Source organism: Lipophrys pholis (assembly GCF_963383615.2).
Source record: "Lipophrys pholis genome assembly, chromosome: 4".
In the NCBI taxonomy this organism is placed as follows: domain Eukaryota; kingdom Metazoa; phylum Chordata; class Actinopteri; order Blenniiformes; family Blenniidae; genus Lipophrys; species Lipophrys pholis.
In genome coordinates, this window is record NC_137637.1 from 23,558,408 (window position 1) to 23,576,308 (window position 17,901).

The window sequence follows — 17,901 nt, forward strand, 5'->3', positions numbered from 1 at the left end:
CATCAGGATGGGATAGACATGTTCATCATCACAATACTATCAAATTAAATCATGAGATCAGTTCACACTGAATATCAAAATATATCAAACAACTCATTTCACTTAAGTGGTGAAAATATAGAAAGCTCACAGAATTGATACATGTGGAAATTTAGGAAATTTGTTAAATGTATACGAGAGAATCTGTGTAAATAAATTAAGTTAACAGAGCAAAATCAATTAGTTATAATTTTCATTCTTTTGTTTTCCAACATTTCTGTTTTTTTTCCACCTTCGTTTGAGCTTTCGTTCAAAATGGGATCATTTAGTCATTCAATCAAAATTTAAATGAATGACTGACTAATTAAAACAGTAATAATCACCACTGAAGTGATTATTACTAAAGTAATTACTAATTAAACTAAAGTTGAATTCGTTTTTAAAGAAATAAAGAAATAAAGAAATAAAAAATAAAGAAATAAAGAAATACAAATAACTTTCAGAGGTTCCATGGTGGCTCACTTTACAGCAAGAAGGTTCAAACACTGGTCGGGTGGAGTTTGCATGGTCTCCCTGTGCGTGGGTTTCCTCCTGGTACACCTGTTTCCTCCCACAGTCCAAAAGCATACACATGACTGAGGTTAAATTCTGCCCCTAAATCGCATAAGTATGGCAGCATTCATATGGACATGGTTTGATGTGGAGGCATTGCGCTTTGTTTGGCAGAAGCGAGCAGTACAGCGGGGAACAGTCGTTAGGAGGCAGGAACCAAAGTTTGAGTAACCTCTACGGGGACCATTTTTATAGTCACACTGGGGGGGAAAAAATTGGAAATTAGCAACGATTATCAGTTCATTTGCACAGCTATTGTACTTATTGGTTGAGGGATAGTTGGATGCACCGACAGCCCGACTTCTCGGCCAGTTCAGCGTGTGTGTTCACAAGGTAAGCTGCGTCCACAGCTTGACGTTTGTGCTCGTCTGGGTCGTCTTAGTGTGTTGGCCTCGCTGTGATACAGGCTAGCTTTAGCTGCACCAAGCCTTCCACCTACACACAGGACCTGATCGTTATCTCTCCGCGGCCAACAAAGGAGCCGGGTCGGCTGGGAAAGCCGCTTTTTCCTCCAGCTCGACTCGCATCCGGCGGGGCTGCTCTGCTGCCGCACGGGGAGCGTCCCGGTTGAGAGCGTTTCTGGAAATATGCGCTTATTGTTGTGCAATTAGCTAGCGCTGTCCGTGTGCTGACTCAGCCCGGAGAAGAAGAAACAGCAGCGGCATCTTTGCAGCTTGTTGGGTGGCTCAGATGCAAACTATCAAACAAAAGCGCTTGGTTTTGCGTATTGATGTAACAATAACCACCTTGTACTATGGTGGCTGCGGAGGGGGCTTTGTGCTCCCGCCAGTTGCTTCAGTCCTCGACTCACAAGAGGTGAATTTCCTCCCACGTCCAATGATACTAAATAATAAACATGGAACTCTGCACCGACCGTACTCCAACCACCAACCTACACCAACCAGCGATACACTTTCAACAGTTCAATATTTGTGCCGCTACTGTTGTTCGTTGGATCAATATTGTTTTTTATTAAGAGCTAATAGAAGATTGGTTTTCCAAATGCACCCTCTTTGTGTTTACTCCTTAAGAAAAAACATTAATTCCTCAACTTGAGCCTCTAGTGTAGCCTAAGTCTGGATAGTTTGCTTTAAAAAAAAAAAAAAAGAAAAAAAAGAATGCAGATTCAGCTTTACCTGGCTGGTTGTTTTTCTGTTTTGTTTTGTTTATTACACAGCTGTTTACAGATCAATCTACTTCATAGGTAGTAAAATCTAGTGAAATGCAAAACTAGCATTAAATTGAAATACAAAAATTTATTTAAGATGTTGAGTGTAAAAGACCATGTCCAGTCTATTGTGTGCCGTCATGTCTCCATCCTCTAAAGATTGGATCCTCATCATACGCAGCTATATATTTGAAGGTGTGATGGAACAGGTGATCGGACAATACTATCCGTTAAAAATGAAATGTATTGTTGACATTTGTAGGCACATTTGAATTACAGGTTTCAAATGATAATCAAATAAAACACATCTTCAAGTAAAACAACAGTGATTGTCCACATTGTTAAAATGTTTGTTTTGTTTTTAGTGAGGTGGTGAGCAGTACGTTAATCATTGCAAGATGTTGTTTCAGGGCTCCTGATGAAGGTGTGTAGGTAATACTTTGAGAGCCCCGAAAGACACCATGTCTGAAGAGGCCCTTTCAGAAAGTGACCTGGAGGCCAGCCTTAACAGTGAAGAGGAATATTTGGAAAATGAGGATGAGGAAGACAATGAAGAGATGGATGAAGATGAGGATGAAAATGATGGAGATGATGAGGACGACAGTGTGGGTGAGTGGCCAATTAGTTTTTGTCCTTGTGGTTGCTATTTGATTAATTCCTGTATGTAATGATCAGCAGTGTGTTGCTCTAAAACTGAGAAGAGTGGTGTGTCCCAAAGTTTTTAAACACTGATCTGCTGTCTTCTCTCTCTCTCTCTCTCTCTCTCGCTCTCTCTCTCAGATCGACCTTCGAGTGCACAGAGTCGAACAGAAACTGCACAGGATGGCAGGGACTCTTCCTCAGCTACCTCTGGAGAGCCTTCATCTGACCCTCCGTCTCAGCCATCGTCCCGCCCGCCCTCCAGACCCCCCTCCAGACCCGCCTCTCGTTCTCAGCCTCCAACCAGCCCGGAGAACTCAAGCCAGAGCAAACCACCTTCCAGCAAAACTAAAAAACAGAAATCCTCCAAATTAAACAAATCCTCCAAGTCTTCGAAAGGATCCAAACTTTCTAAACCATCTAAACCAGCACACATGAGGAAGAATATCAGGTAGGTTTGTTTTTCATTTTTTTTAAGTTGTATTATGTGTTAAACTTTCATGTTTGCGGGATTAAACCTGTGTGATTGTGCTCACAGAAAGCTGTTGAAAGAAGATCAGCTGGAGGCTGGTACCAAGGCTGCTCAGCAGGAAGAGATGGAAAGGCGGAAACGTCTGGAGCAGCAGAGAAAGGACTTTCCCACACCAGCACCCACAATCCCAGACTCTCAACTAGGTGACTGTCTTCTTTTGGTAAATTGAGAACAGTGTCTCAGTTTGGTGAACGTCAGCTTCTTTTCTAAACTTTACATTCATGTTTCCAACAGTGGACACTGCTTCAATTCTCGGGGAGGTGTCTCACTTCCCTGCTCTCCTAAGCAAGCAGGACGTGATCTGTTTGGACAGCAGTGGTGAAGAAGAGGAAACGGTTGAGCAGAAGATCCCTGCACTAGCCATCAGAGATGCTATCAGAGAGGCCATCAGAGACGGTGAGCTGGTTGAAAGGCCTGTGTAAATGTAAAGCTTTTATCTGTTATTACTTCCAGTCAGGAGTTTGTGAGTGCAAATAATGTGTTTACTTTTATCAATGGCGATGCAGATGTGATTGAGCTAAGTTCAGGAGATGAAGATGCACTGCAGATAAGCAGCGAGTCGGCCGATGAGGAGGCCGACGGGGCCACCGGCTCAGAGGAGAGCAGTGGAGCACACATCAACGACTCTATGAACCAGCCGGACTCTCAGGGACGAGTACTGGTTAACATCAACCACCCTGCAGAGGAGAAAGACCTTTACCTCGCCCCACAGCTGGCAAAGGCTGTCAAACCTCACCAGGTAGTCACTTGGTCTGAGTCCAAGCCCAAACTATCTGCTCCACTGCATGAAGTCACAGTCCATCTTGTCTTATTGCAAAAATGTTTCTCTTCCTCTCCAAGGTCGGAGGAATTCGGTTCCTCTACGACAACCTCATTGAGTCCCTGGAGCGGTATAAGTCCAGCAGTGGCTTCGGCTGCATCCTCGCTCACAGCATGGGACTGGGCAAGACACTACAGGTCATATCCTTCATTGACATCCTACTGAGGAATACAGAGGCCCACACTGTGCTTGCTATTGTTCCCGTGAGTAAACAAAAACATGTCCAGTATATTTAAGTATCATTCTTGATCAACCTTCCCTTTAACAAAAAAAACACTCCCAATTTCTTTCACACAAGGTGAACACACTTCAAAACTGGCTGTCAGAGTTCAACCTGTGGCTCCCTCCCCAAGAAGCGCTCTCTCCCGACACCGATCCCACACTCGCCACCGGACGTGTATTCAAAGTCCACATCCTCAACGATGAGCACAAGTATGTAACAAGCCATTTGGTTTGGGCAACCCTCAGTAAACTGCAGTGAGAAGTTGAGTTGTGCTCATGTAACGGTGACTGTGTGCCCTGCAGAACAACGCTGGCCAGAGCTAAGGTTGTGGAGGACTGGTCCAGAGATGGAGGTGTGCTGCTGATGGGGTATGAAATGTACCGGCTGCTGTCCATGAAAAAGAGCTTCGTGATGGGGAAGAAGAGGAAATCGAAGAAGCCTGCCGGACCAATCATCATTGACCTGGATGAAGAAGACAGACAGCAGGAACTCATGAGAGGTAACCAAGCCTGAGAGACATGTAGCATTTTAATGTCGCTGTGCTGTAAAAACTTGTTTCAAGATTGGACATGGATGGTATTTGCTCCCAAAAACTTTTTTTTTTTTTTTTGTCAATTTAGAACAAAACTTTGACACTTTCGAGAAAAAATAACTTTACTATGAAAAGCAAGATCTGTATTTATTATAAGACGGATATTCAAAATTCCAAGTGATGTAATCAAAGCAAATGTGATTTAAAGTTAAAAAAATAAAAATAAATTGATACATGGACATAAATACTGTTGGTAGATATTAACATTTGACTTTTTTGTTTTTCCCCAGGTATTGAGAAAGCCATCGCTCGTCCCGGCCCAGACGTGGTGATCTGTGACGAGGGCCATCGTATAAAGAACTACCACGCCAGCACATCACAGGCCCTGAAGAACATTCGCTCGCGCCGCCGGGTGGTCCTGACGGGTTACCCACTGCAGAACAACCTCATCGAATACTGGTGCATGGTCGACTTCGTTCGGCCTGACTTTTTGGGCACGCGCCAGGAGTTCAGCAACATGTTTGAGCGTCCAATTCTGAACGGTCAGTGTGTCGACAGCACGCCTCAAGATGTCCGCTTGATGCGCTATCGCAGCCACGTGCTGCACAGCCTGCTGGAGGGCTTTGTCCAGAGGTAAGACGTCTGGTTCAGAAACTGCACACCTTTCATAGACGCAGTGCCCCAGAAGACGTTGACGATAGCATTGCTCTCTGGAATGCCTTGCTGGTTTACAGACGGGGTCATGATGTGCTGCGGGACCAGCTTCCCACCAAGGAGGAGCATGTGATCTTAGTGCGCCTCTCCCCGATTCAGAGGGCGCTCTACACGGAGTTCATGAAGCGATTTCGAGAAGCGGGAAATAGCGGCTGGCTCGGTCTGAACCCTCTGAAAGCCTTCTGTGTTTGCTGCAAGGTGAGGCTGCAGAAACTATTATTGCTGGTTCAGATTTATCCAATCATGCTTTGTTTTTGTGTGGGGTTTTTTTTGTGTGTCCAATTCCTGTTTTTTCTTGATTCCCCTAGATCTGGAACCACCCGGATGTCCTCTATGAAACCTTGCAAAAGGAGAACCAGGCCAACGAGCAGGACCTGGACCTGGATGACATCACTTCAGGCAGTAACCCTCGCTGCAATGCGTCCGGTGCCGGCCTCAAAGCCAAAGTAGCAGACTCGAGCAACAGCAAAGTCAACAACACCCTGCCGCCACTCAACTCTTCTCAGGATAGAGCCAATCAGGTCATCACATATGAATGGGTATGTCATGAACACAGTCCATTTTTAGGCGAAGCTGTCGCTCCTGATTTAAACCACTAAAGCGTTCATTTATACAACTCAGGCGAAGGACATAATGTCGAACTACCGGACAGGAGTTCTGGAGAACTCGGCCAAGATGGTTCTGCTTTTCCATCTGATTGATGAGAGCGTGAGGAGAAGAGACAAGATTTTGGTCTTTAGGTAAGTCTTCCGTACCTCGCAAGTGTCATTAAAACACAAATTCACCCGTCAGCAGCTCAAAGAAGACATTGACTGTATCGTAGCTAATTGATCAGGCTTGATATTTCGTAGCATTTCTGGGGATTTTGACTTCGATGATTTTAAATGCGGGCTGAATCGTTTTGTAGTTTTCAAATGAACCTTTCGTGAAAGAAAGAAAAAACATGGACGGTTGTTTGTAACTTGTATAATTTTTGGGTTCCTGATGTGCTTTCACCAGCCAAAGCTTGTCCACCCTGACGGTCATCGAAGACTTTTTGTCCAAAAGACCGATGCCGCAAGGCATCGCATCCTCCGACGGCCACAGCCAAAACTGGGTTCGCAACCTCAATTACTACAGTGAGTCATCCAATCTGTGCTCTCTTTCCACACTATCAATTCTGCAGGAAGCCAGACTCCAACACTGAACCCTCAAAGTTGTGATTGTCTTTATTGATTTTTCTCTCCATGGCTGCAGTTTCTTCCATTTGTGCATTTTTATTAGTGAATTTACCATGTGCCTTGAGAACAAGATACTTGAGAGACAGTTGTATATACCGCATATATATATATATATATATATATATATATATATATATATTTTTTTTTTTTTTCCATTTATTCGTATATGTTTAGTTTTTTTAATGTATTTCCTATAAGGGTAGCCATGCAGTCTTCTTCAAATGTGTCTTTGCAGTAATGGTAAAGTGTCTTGTAACAATTGAATATATAATCATGAACACTAGTGAAAAACAAATCCACCGCTTTGCTGCAAGTGAAATAGCTTTCAGGTGCATCAGTATTAAGAGATGTCTATCCAACGGCAGGACTGGATGGGAGTACGTCTGCATCGGAGAGAGAACGTCTTATCAATCAGTTTAACGACCCTGAGAACAGCACAGCGTGGGTCTTCCTGCTTTCCACCAGGCAAGTCTCTTTAGCATTCTGCATCATACCTTTCCACACAGACAGACAGACAGGAGGTTTATATGTCTTTTTTTTTTGGGGTGTTTTTCACAGAGCGGGCTGCTTGGGCGTGAATTTAATAGGAGCCAATCGTGTAGTTGTATTCGACGCATCCTGGAACCCCTGTCACGACGCCCAAGCAGTGTGTAGGGTGTATCGGTATGGTCAGAGGAAGCCTTGCTACATTTACCGTCTCGTCTGTGACTTTACCTTGGAGAAGAAGATCTATGATAGACAAGTGTCCAAACAGGGCATGTCTGGTGAGCCATTTCTGGATCTTATTTAGTGGCTTACAAATGTCCGCCCGAGTCTATCCCGTCTGAACGATGTCTTTTTTTTTTTTTTTTTTAAAGATCGGGTTGTTGACGACTTGAACCCAGTGCTGAACTTCACGCGTAAAGAAGTGGAGTCGCTGCTGCACTTTGTCGAGGAGGAGCCTGAGACGAAGAGAATGTGTGTGGACTCCCGAGAAGACTTCGAGGCGGTGATATTCAACGCTTGTCAGCTTTACCCGCACTTCATCACCAAGGTGCAGTTACAGGAAATGCTTTGACTTCCAAGTTCCTATTTGTCATAATGTTCAGTAACTAAAGTCATGCTTTTTAAAACCCACCAGGCCGGGTGGGAAATCCCACTTGTGTTTGTTTCAACAAGTATTTCAGTTTTGTTCTGAAAATGCAAAAGTTTCTGAGCTTCTGCTGTTTGACTAATGTTTATTTCCTCTAAATCACTTGAACTTTTAGATTGTAGAAACACTAATTCTCCCTGTTGTGAATAAATCTTACAGCATTTAAGGTTTGTTGATGGTAAAAGATACACAAGAAAGACAAGTGAAAAAAAAAAAAGAAGTTCAGTTGTTTTAATAATTATGTGAATTTCTTGCCAAATGTGTTTTTTTATTTGTTTCGATAGGAACCTTTCCACCATGAGACTCTGCTGGTGGACAGAAAGGAGTCCAAGCTGACCAAAGCAGAGAAGAGAGCTGCCAAGAAGAGCTACGAGGATGAGAAACGAGCGTCTGTGCCGTATTCCCGTCCATCGTATGCCCCCTATTATCCAAACAGTGATCATGCTCTTGCAAACATACCAGCATTCAACCAGCGTGGATGGTGGGTTTTATATTTCTACTTACTTTTTGGAGTTGGTGGTTCTACATTCGTTTCACACCAGTAAATGTACTCCATCCTTCAGCTTCTGAATAGAAATACGAAATTATAGGGGAAAATTTCAGACCTAAACGTTGGTAATCGTCGTACTCTGAAATCTTGAAATTACTTTTTGTCTTTAGATGTTCAAAACAGGCACAGCTACTAAACTTTGTGTGTGCGTGTGCGTTCATCTCTTTACATCTGCCCATACTCCTAGGCGGGGCATGTCGAGGCCAGACGACAAGCCGGTGGCGAGTGTCAGGCCCATCCAGTCGACCCCGATCCCCATGATGCCTCGCCAGGTCGCTATGGGTTTGGCTGGCTCCAGCTCTGCCGGCAGCCTCCCTGTCAACTTTCTCCAGAAAGCTGGAGTTTATGTGCAGAGAATCGTCACCACAACGGGTAACGTGTTCATTTACAAACTGTCCTGTAGTTTGAAAATGTTGAAATGACAAGATCACGCACTTACAGCAAAACATTTTTTGTCTCTGTCCTGCATTAAGTGTACTTACGTGTTTTGTAGTTTCCTGGCCCGTGTCATGTAAACAGCATTCATGATGGACCACTACTGGGGTGTATATTATGCGGCCTTCCGGCTTTTCCCTCTAAAATCCCATCTGCTTAGACTGGCCAATTTTGCCGCATTTCTTTGCGATTTTCGCAGAAACGTTTTGCCAAATCAAGTCACACCACACTTTTGCTGAATTTTCCACACGTTCTGATGTGCTTTTGTTGCTGATGTGTACAGCTTCTAAAATTCCGGCAAAAGATTAAAATTTAACCGGCCCCTAGGATTGTAATCTTTGTGCCTTGGCACACAGAATTATTGTAACCTTCACTATCTTGAGAACTCACCAGCACCCTTTTTAAATAGTCTAAAATGGTTCAAGCACTGAGAAGTTGTTCTGCTACATAAACCAACAGCAGCTAGTAAGATGCACCGTCGCGTCCGGCTTTTAGGTTTAATCTGCGGCCATATTTGAACAAAGCTTTAACCGTGTCTCACCACTTTTTATTTGGAAGCGGATAGAGCGATGCTTGTTTAGTTTTGCGTCTGGTGGTCAGATTACAGCGTTCACACCGTCGTAATTGGACCGCAGTGACGCAGCAATCGCATTTAATTCTACCAGAGTGGACAAGAGTGAACAAGCCTCTAATCTGTGAGCAGAAGAGAAACGACCAACATCTGATATTTGTCTGCAGATATAGTAATCCCAGGAGCCAATAGCACAACAGATGTTCAAGCTCGAATCAGTGCAGGAGAGAGCATCCACGTTATCAGAGGATCGAAAGGTAGTTGAACCATCATTTTCACTCCTCTATGCATACAAAGTCGTCGCTGTATTTTTAACTCTGAGTGGATTGTATGAGCTCATGTTACAAGCACATTTATGTTGTGTTCCCGTTTACTTTAGAGAGTTCAACAGAAGGTAATAGTTTCATTTATAGGTATATTGTCAGTATGGGGGGTTTAATTTGTATGATATTTCTTTCTGAAGTGGGCAAATTGCTCCTCTAAATATAGTCCTGAAGAATATTACTGCTATCAAAGTTACATAACGTCTGTTCTCTAAGGATTCTGGAGGTTCTGAATGTTTTCTCCTGCAGGTACCTACATCAGGACCAACGACGGAAGAATATTTGCTATACGATCGGGAAAGATCAGCAGACCAGTTGTTGGGGTCTCTGCTGCTTCGAGAGGTACAGCTCCATTCTCTATATTGTCACATTGAAAATAACTCCCACATGTTGGAAGATGCATGTCTTTGACTCTTTCACAGTCTAGTGGTCCTGCTCATCAATATGATATACCCCGAAACTGCTATTATTAATCAGACTGGATGCTGTCTTCTGGCTTTTTCAGATGACAAAATGGCCCAAAACATGTCATTTAGTTTACCTGAGTTTCTTCAGAGTAAAAGAAAGTAGCTGCTATTTTTTTCCTTCTTTCTTTTTTCTCAGATACCCAGGGTTCGTTGATCCATCCCATCAGCAACGGCTGTTCCTCTCCGGTGGATCAACAGCACCGCTCCCCGAATGGCGAGCAGCAGTCCTCCTCTCCATTAAGCTCTGAGATTCTCCGAGAGCTCAGCTGCTACACGTCGTCCACAGGTGAAGCCAACGCCGGCCTTGTTAACGAGTTCTCGTCATCATCGGAGGCCTCCTCCGTGCCGGCAGTGGATGGAGGCGGCGCGCAGACCTACCAGGCCGGGGATCTCAGCAGGCAGCTCACCGGCGACCCTCTGGGCGCGGCGCCGGAAATGCGGGGAAATAAACGCAAGAGCAACGACAGCCAGGGCAACGCGCAAACGGGAAGCAAACGGGCCTCAGCTGCAGCTCATTTCCCCGGCCTGTCCATGGGCTCCAGTGGGCTCAGTTTTCCTCCCGTGGGTCTGAACTCTTCCTCCCTCCTGGGGAACCTCGGCCACATGAATCACCCGCTTCTGATGGCGAGTGGCGGTGGATCATCATTCCTTCAAACTCCGGGGCAGGCACTGGCTGACCTACAGACCATGTTCCCCTCCGCAGGTGCAGACCTGCTGAGACCACCCACCACAGGGAATGGACATCTTCCCTCCCCCTCCTCATCTTCCCTGTCCACGGTTTTCTCCTCCGCCTCCACCACAATTCCCATGTCATCGGCGCCCTCAGCAACAACTTCCTCCTCTCTGCCGCCGTACTTGATGAACCCCAACATGGCCGGCCTGCTTTCATCGAGTTTCCCGCTCAACTACAGTCAGTCGTTGCTCTCCGAGCCCCGGATGTTCTCCACCCCTCTCCTCTCCGGGTCGGGGGGATTCTCCGCACCAAACTCCAGCTCCACCACGTCCAGTTTCCTCTCCCATTTCAATAATCCCACCTCCAGCCTGTTGGGGGCAGCGCTGACCCAACCAGACAGACATCCCAGCGCTGAGAACGGCGGAGACAGTTCTGATGACGACGTTATCGAGGTGACCGGACAATAAAGTCTCAATAAAGAAGCAGCTCATACAAAAATCCCACACATTCAAGTTCATTGGGAATGGGAATAAATCAATAATTCATGTTAATACGCCTGGAGTCCAGGGTGCCCCCTGCCGTGGCTCGCAGGCAGCCGGGATCGGCTCCAGCGTCCATGACATAGATAAAGCAGCACAGAAGATGGACGAGTGTTAATGCACCGAAAACAAGTAAATTCTGTTCCAGTATCCAACTCGGTTTAATACATTTTCTGATTGATGTCGGTGGTATTCTCAAGGTACCATCAGACTGAAGAGCGCGTTTTGAAGTTGGGGGAAAAAAAGGTCAAATGAAAAACTAAACTGGGCCGAGATTGTACTTTCCTTTTGTTAAAACTTAATTAAGAGAGACGTTGATCAAGTTTGTGAAGAAGTTAATCATGTTTTGAACATTTCTCACACGTTTTTCATCATTGATGCACTTTATATTGGTTACTCAGTCATCACTTAAAAAAAAAAAAAACCTGAATTCCCATTCCTGATGCCCACTTGAAACTTTCACATCAACTCCACCCTGCAAACAAGCAAGTCGACTTGCATCTTAATGACTTTCAGAGTGACAAGTAACAAAATCATGATGCTGAATATCTCAGACTGGTTCGGCCGGAGCGACACAGTGGAGCGAACACACCTTTTTTCATACGGGGACCAGCTGAAGCCTTCGGCGGCTGTTCACAGCCTCGCCTGCTGTTTTTACGTAAGGTCTGGCTGCGCATTTACTTTGATAACTTCTCACTTCGGATGACGTGACACAAATGGGAAAAAAACAAAACAAAACTGCAGAATGATGGATTTTCTCATGACATATTGCTGTGAAGCGTTTCGACAGCGGCTGCACTCGCCTTCCGGGTTCAGCCTGAGGTGTGACCGCGCCGAGAAGTGACCAGGGTAGGACTACATTTGGAGAGAATCCACCTTTTAAACAACTGAAGTTTTAGGCTTTCGGAGCAAATTTTAGCGATTCGCAGTTTGATAGACGTTGTAGCATCCCCCCCTGTTGAGAGGATATTCTGTGTGAGCCGGTAACTGAACATGTTGATACTTTGTAAATAACAGTCATTATCATTGTTTATATTGCAAGTAAAAACTGTGCAGTGTGTAGATTTCGATGGTAGGGAGATGGTTTATTATACAGTGACTATCACGATGATAAACACACCCTGGCGTTGGTGCTGGGGTGGAATACAATTATGCTTATGGATTTCTTTTTCTTTCTTTTCTTTCTTTTTTTTTTCCCCTTCAAACTAAAATGAATGTACTTTCCTGACAGCCTTCGGTGACGACACAGGGGGCCTGGACATGGATTTGGACTGTGTTCTTTCAGTTTTTAGCCTTAAATAACACAAAGGGGTCTTGAGTCTTAGCATTTAATCTAGTACGTCGTTTTTACAAAACCTATTGGAAGACCCGCTGACGTTTTGACGGCTCTGCTTTCTAAGTCTAAACACGTTGAGAGCAGATTCGGCATCTTGTGTGGAAGACGAACAGAGGCGGAGCTCAAACCACGGTCTGCCGCTGCTCTGGTTCACAGAAGCTCCTCATCGCTCTTTAGTTTGCCGTTATCCCACCGTCCGACGCCACCAGTCTGTCAGCCTCCACACCGTCTCCGACTCCAGAAGCGTTCTGGAAGGTGCTTTCAGAACCATGCCGAGAACAAATAATACCTAAACTGTAGAAACCATTTGCATCCACGCGGCCCGAGAGGATCAAAACCTTGAGTCGATGTAGCCACCCCAGTCATCAAGACACCTGACATTTCGGTACAACCGCCTGCGACTGTGTCAGAAGCGGGGGCCGGTCACGCGTCGGCCTCGCAGAACTGACGGCGCCATCGTCGCGGTAGCTTCCCAGCCATTCGCAGCGCAGTGTACGTAGCTTCTGTCAGTCGGTGTCGGTACGCAGCGCTTTAGGGAGTTTAGGTCATCGCTCTGTTCTCGGTCGCGCCGCGATTCTGTGTCGTGGCGACACACCGAGACCTTTAGATTTAGGGGAAGTCGCTCTCCTCCGTTGGTAAACTAGGCTAGCTGCAGTGGTTGTTAGCCTTTTAGAAAACACTGGATCACCTGAGAGAAAACCTCGGTTCCTCTTTGAGTCGCATCTCTCCGTCAAACGTTTTCACGTGGGCAGTTTGACTTTGCGACCGGCTCCTTTTCCTGTCTTCATGGACGCTTCACCTCACCTCCAGTTTTCCTCCGTTTGACTTGGGGTTTGGTTTCTGTCAGATCTGAACGCAGAGCCATCACGTCGTGAAAGGATCTTATCTGTCCATAAAACTGTACAAGGCACGCAGGACTGCAACCACGGCTTTTATTTTCAAGTCTGCAAGCATTTCACATCTTTAATGTCTCTGCAGAATCTCCCCTCCAAAATGTTCTTTTTATAACTTTTTATTGTTGTTGACTCACCTGGCCATTGTTTCCTTTATTTCAGTTTATGTGTCTGAAATTTATTTATTTATAATGGAAGATATATTGTTTTTGTAATTGTTTTTTTTAAACATTTTGTTCACTTTGACCCCATTATTGGCTGATCCAGTAAGACTTTCATACATGCAGCCGAGATTGAAGCGAATTATAACTGTTATCAATGTTATTTTAACAATAAAACACTCTTCTATTGTAGTGTCAACAAGTAGTTTTATTCAAGAAATTGTGATCTGTTTATTATTTTAACAGTGTCCCTGTAGTGACTAAAAGCAGCAGCAAAGGTCAAGCGAAAGATCAGCGTTTCATCATGAACTCGCCTCAGAAATTTGTTCCATCTTCAAATTATGTCTAAATATATTGATTTCTTGATGTTAAGATTTGATGGAAGCACACCCTTATTCTCTAATAATGTTGATCCAAAAGCGAAAGTGACCATGTGAAACTTTTGCAGTTTTCAGGTTTGAAATATCTGGAATTGCTCACAAATTGATAAGCAGATTATTGTAAGCACTTAATATATGACACAGTGGTTCAGAACAAACAAACAAACTTTGGTCGGAAAATTTTCTTTTTTTATATACAATTTTTTAAGAAGCCTGAAAAAGAACAAAATATCATACCTGAGCCTCAAATATATATTAAAACTTTAACCTGATGTCATCACAATGCCTGTATCATTTAACATCACATCATTACAAAGTATTTTAACTATAGATGAAAATTGAATACTGATTTTAGTTCAATAAGAGGTAATAAATACATCATTACAGGTGATTTTTTTTTCATATATTTTCAAAAGCAGCCTATAAAGCGCATGTCAACTTTTACAGAATCTTACAAAATAGTAGAAAATACAGGAAAGGACAGCATCTCTGATGGCTGCGTGTCTTGTGTGAAACAAGTAGGACAAGAAAAGCTTCTAATAATCACACATGGAAACATTCTTTCTTGGAATTGGGGGGGGGGATTCCCGAAATCAGCTTTCAAGTAAATCAGTTTTATAGGATTGAAACCTAAAAAAAAAAGGCACAATTTGCACCAGCACAAGAATCTGTCGGCGTGCTGGTCTCTGTCAGGACTGCAGCCGTTTCTTAGCCATGTAAGCGGAGGACACTTGGCTCATGATGACGAGCGCGCCGAGGGCGGGGCCGAGCGCCGACAGGTACCACGCGTATCCCCCGACCGACCCCGTGAACCACGTGGAGCAGAGGCCGAGCAGCAGGCTGCCGCTGCCCAGCAGGTACGTGATGAGGCCGGACGCCGCGTGGTAGCGCTTGAGCTTGGCGAGGGACCAGCCTCTGGCCAGGGAGTGGTAAACCAGCGGCACAGCGGCCAGAGACTGCGCTCCGGCGGCACACACGGTCAGCAGGCCCAGCAGGCCGTGCCAGGACGTGAAGTGGGGTTTGCCGTTCAGGTGCTTGTTGTAGAAGATGGCAGCCAGGCCCAGGACTGCGCAGCACACACTCAGGCACTGCAGCAGCCAGTGGACACGGCCTTTGGTCTTGTGGGGATACTTCCGGACGGGGGAGCCGTGCGGGGAGAAGAGGAGGATGGCTTCAGTCATGAAGAAACTGAACTGGAGGAGAGAGAAAGGAAAGAAAACAGGTCAAAAACTTTTTGTTTTTTGATTTATTTTATGAGGCTTGGCGGGTGGGACCGGGGATGTGACTTAATCTGTAATTAACCTCAAACACACTGTTTTTGGAGTGTTACAGGGGAAAGTGGAATACCCTAGAAAATCCACACATGCAGAGGGAGAATATGCAAACTCTGTACCAAATGGCCCCGTAAGGACTTGAACCAGAGATCTACTCTGAAACTAGAGTATCCACTAATCCATCAATCCAATACCTCAAACAGGAGCCAGCTCAATTCATTCTATGGTTGGAAAAAACAACAAACTATGGCAAATGAAAGCAGTGCAAGGCGAAAACAACATTTCAGTTTTCTGAATGTGACTGAAGTTGACAACAGCTCTGTGTGTTCACGAGTTTGGTAAACATGTTGATGATGGATTCTAAATAGCAGAATGGTTTACTGGGCAGCCTCGGCTTTCTCCACATGAGGTTTAAGATTAAATGCTCTTCCAGTGAGTTTTCTCTACGTCTTCTGGTGTCCAGGATGCAAAAAAAAAGGCATGAACTAACCGGAGCCTGGGGTCAGTATTTATATTTCCACATCTCTTTTTGATCACTTGGAATAAGGGATGTTTTCTCTGTTAAGCATAAAGTTTCTGATGAACTCCTGGACGATGGATTCTCTACTGCATACATCATCAGGATTTGATCACCACATTGTTTTGAATTTGCTTCACGCACAAGTTTTCATTTCGACTTACTGCGAGCGTCATGAAAAAGGGATGCCAGGAGAACCAACCTGGAAGAGGAGAAGAGAGTCAGACCCACAGACAACGAGGAGAGAAGCGCGCGATCCCTGAGATGTTTGGAGAACTCTTACTTGTACCGGGTCGACTCAGAAGCGCGACCAGCCCGGTGAAGAGCGAGCAGCTGAGGTGTGAGAGCAGTGTGGGGGCTGCTCGGATCACACGGGACAGTCCAGGCTCGGCTTCAGCCTCCTTCATGTTAAACCCCGACCTGAACTCCCTGATGCCAGAAGAAGCGGAAGTCGATCCTGTTTCCTCTGCTGCCGCTGCGGCTCCGCCTCACCTGAACAAAGAAAACCCAACAACACCTCACGTCGTCTCACTCCTCTTTAGTGAACATTTAGACACTATAGAAACAACAGCACACGAACCTGCTCACATGTCAACACGCGCCGCGTCAGTGTGATTCTTTGCCGGCCAGGAAAAAACTACTTCCTGTTGGGCTTTTCAAAATAAAATAGTTTTGTCGCGTTACACAAGCTTTATCAAAATTAGGCTTCTTCTTCTTCTTCTTCTTCTTCTTCTTCTTCTTCTTCTTCTTCTTCTTCTTCTTCTTCTTCTTCTTCTTCTTCTTCTTGTTATTGTTATTATTAAGTAGTCTGAATGTGTCTCACACCAGGACACCCAGCTGAGTGATCTGGTCATGTACAGAGGTCAGAGCCACACAAATGCCATTAAAGTCATACATACTTGTCTGAGAGAAAGATTTGTCAATTATCTGATGGATATGTAAATAATCTGATGGTAAGTGACCTTAAAATAATACGGTTTGTATGATGTTTGCATAATGCTAAACATCAAACTGATTTTAGGAAAATAGGATTGAACAAAATTACTCAGCACAGTTCTGCTGTCATCTAAATTCATATTTCTGTTTGAAAGAATAATTTGGCAACAATTTCTTGAACACATTTATATTGGTGTATAAATCATATAGAATGACTTCTCGTGGGACTCAATCAGCATAAGAAGAGGTAATGCTGTCCTACATACCAAACAATGATAGAAAGATTAAACAAACAATTGGCTTTTTGTTTACAAATACACAAACAGAATGTTTGAAAGGTTTTGAAAAGAGGCATGAACTTAAATAGAGAGATTCAGTAAGACCTTGTTTACCTAAATTTACTTTTGTTATACTGTGTCACATTTCTCATAAAGCATATGCTTTTCAATTATGTTTGCTGTCTTGGCTTTTTCATTCTTAAAGTATGTACAATTATTCTGTCAATAAAGACAACAATCGTTCATACATTTTTCTATTTTCCTTTCCCTGGTAATATTGTGAAAATGGTATATCCGGTAGTATTCTGTGTATTTTGACTAACTTTACTCACCAGTGCTCGATGACGTGGATTACTTTTTATTTTTTTTATTTTGAGACTTTCACACATTTTGGACGAAGTTTAGAGTCATTTAGACTTAGAGCACACAGCGGGTCAAGTGACACAGTGATGACGATCACCATCACTTTGGTTGCATGTGACTGGATTTCATGGCCCGAATACATCAGGTTGTGAAAGTTTGTCAGGGAATTGGCCCTTAAATCTGATTTTATACAGATTGCAGTGATTAGTTTTTGAAATCGCCCACGAAGTACAGAAAACGTGAGAGTTGTACATTTTATTCTCGTTTCACTTTAAAGTCAAACTGATGCACTGTTCTTAATGTCACATCCAGCAGACTACTGGTCAGCTGCTCTCTGCTATTGTGCTTTATTTACTCTCTAATAGGCTTGTGACAATGATCTCTCTCTTTCTGAGAGAGAGAGAGAGAGAGAGAGAGAGAGAGAGAGAGAGAGAGAGAGAGAGAGAGAGAGAGAGAGAGAGAGAGAGAGAGAGAGAGAGAGAGATTATTAAAGCGTGACCAATTATCATTCTCAAGTTCTCGTTTCTTGATCCTGGACACTGGATGACTCAGAGAAAACACACACAGGCACAGGGAGAACATGCAGTCCTCCCTTATTTTCGTCCTCCGCTATTTATGATCCATCATAAATATC

The 17,901-nt window shown here is 44.2% G+C and overlaps 2 protein-coding genes across 3 annotated transcripts; one reads left to right on the forward strand and one right to left on the reverse strand.

Moving 5' to 3' along the window:
• The first annotated feature begins 769 nt into the window (after nucleotides 1–769).
• rad54l2 (RAD54 like 2) lies at nucleotides 770–13,391 on the forward strand. The gene is made up of 22 exons (XM_080462408.1): nucleotides 770–924; nucleotides 2,170–2,368; nucleotides 2,540–2,849; nucleotides 2,937–3,073; nucleotides 3,165–3,326; nucleotides 3,437–3,669; nucleotides 3,771–3,953; nucleotides 4,049–4,182; nucleotides 4,276–4,472; nucleotides 4,796–5,138; nucleotides 5,240–5,417; nucleotides 5,528–5,758; nucleotides 5,841–5,959; nucleotides 6,219–6,337; nucleotides 6,805–6,904; nucleotides 6,998–7,203; nucleotides 7,297–7,472; nucleotides 7,856–8,052; nucleotides 8,309–8,493; nucleotides 9,295–9,384; nucleotides 9,700–9,792; nucleotides 10,054–13,391. Exons 2-22 carry the CDS (start codon nucleotides 2,221–2,223, stop codon nucleotides 11,055–11,057), a joined length of 4,545 nt encoding a protein of 1,514 aa, XP_080318534.1. The 5' UTR covers nucleotides 770–924; nucleotides 2,170–2,220; the 3' UTR covers nucleotides 11,058–13,391.
• Nucleotides 13,385–16,303, reverse strand: cyb561d2 (cytochrome b561 family, member D2). 2 transcript variants are annotated; one of them, XM_080462409.1, is made up of 4 exons: nucleotides 16,271–16,303; nucleotides 15,974–16,182; nucleotides 15,855–15,892; nucleotides 13,385–15,092 (listed from the first exon to the last, which is right to left on the reverse strand). In XM_080462409.1, exons 2-4 carry the CDS (start codon nucleotides 16,095–16,097, stop codon nucleotides 14,589–14,591), a joined length of 666 nt encoding a protein of 221 aa, XP_080318535.1. In that variant the 5' UTR covers nucleotides 16,098–16,182; nucleotides 16,271–16,303; the 3' UTR covers nucleotides 13,385–14,588. The 2 variants fall into 2 exon arrangements, with proteins under 2 accessions (XP_080318535.1, XP_080318536.1); XM_080462410.1 differs by having other exon boundaries at nucleotides 13,648–15,092; nucleotides 16,279–16,303.
• Nucleotides 16,304–17,901: the final 1,598 nt, after the last annotated feature.

Bases quoted from the DNA above. Each gene is read 5' to 3' on its own strand.
- rad54l2 (XM_080462408.1), top strand. From the start codon at position 2,221: ATGTCTGAAGAGGCCCTTTCAGAAAGTGACCTGGAGGCCAGCCTTAAC. The intron at 6,905-6,997 runs GCAAGTCTCTTT...TGTTTTTCACAG, and splicing joins GTCTTCCTGCTTTCCACCAG to AGCGGGCTGCTTGGGCGTGA. The intron at 8,494-9,294 runs GTAACGTGTTCA...ATTTGTCTGCAG, and splicing joins GAGAATCGTCACCACAACGG to ATATAGTAATCCCAGGAGCC.
- cyb561d2 (XM_080462409.1), bottom strand. From the start codon at position 16,097: ATGAAGGAGGCTGAAGCCGAGCCTGGACTGTCCCGTGTGATCCGAGCA. The intron at 15,893-15,973 runs GTAAGAGTTCTC...CTCCTCTTCCAG, and splicing joins TCTGAGTCGACCCGGTACAA to GTTGGTTCTCCTGGCATCCC. The intron at 15,093-15,854 runs GTAAGTCGAAAT...TCTCTCCTCCAG, and splicing joins CCTTTTTCATGACGCTCGCA to TTCAGTTTCTTCATGACTGA.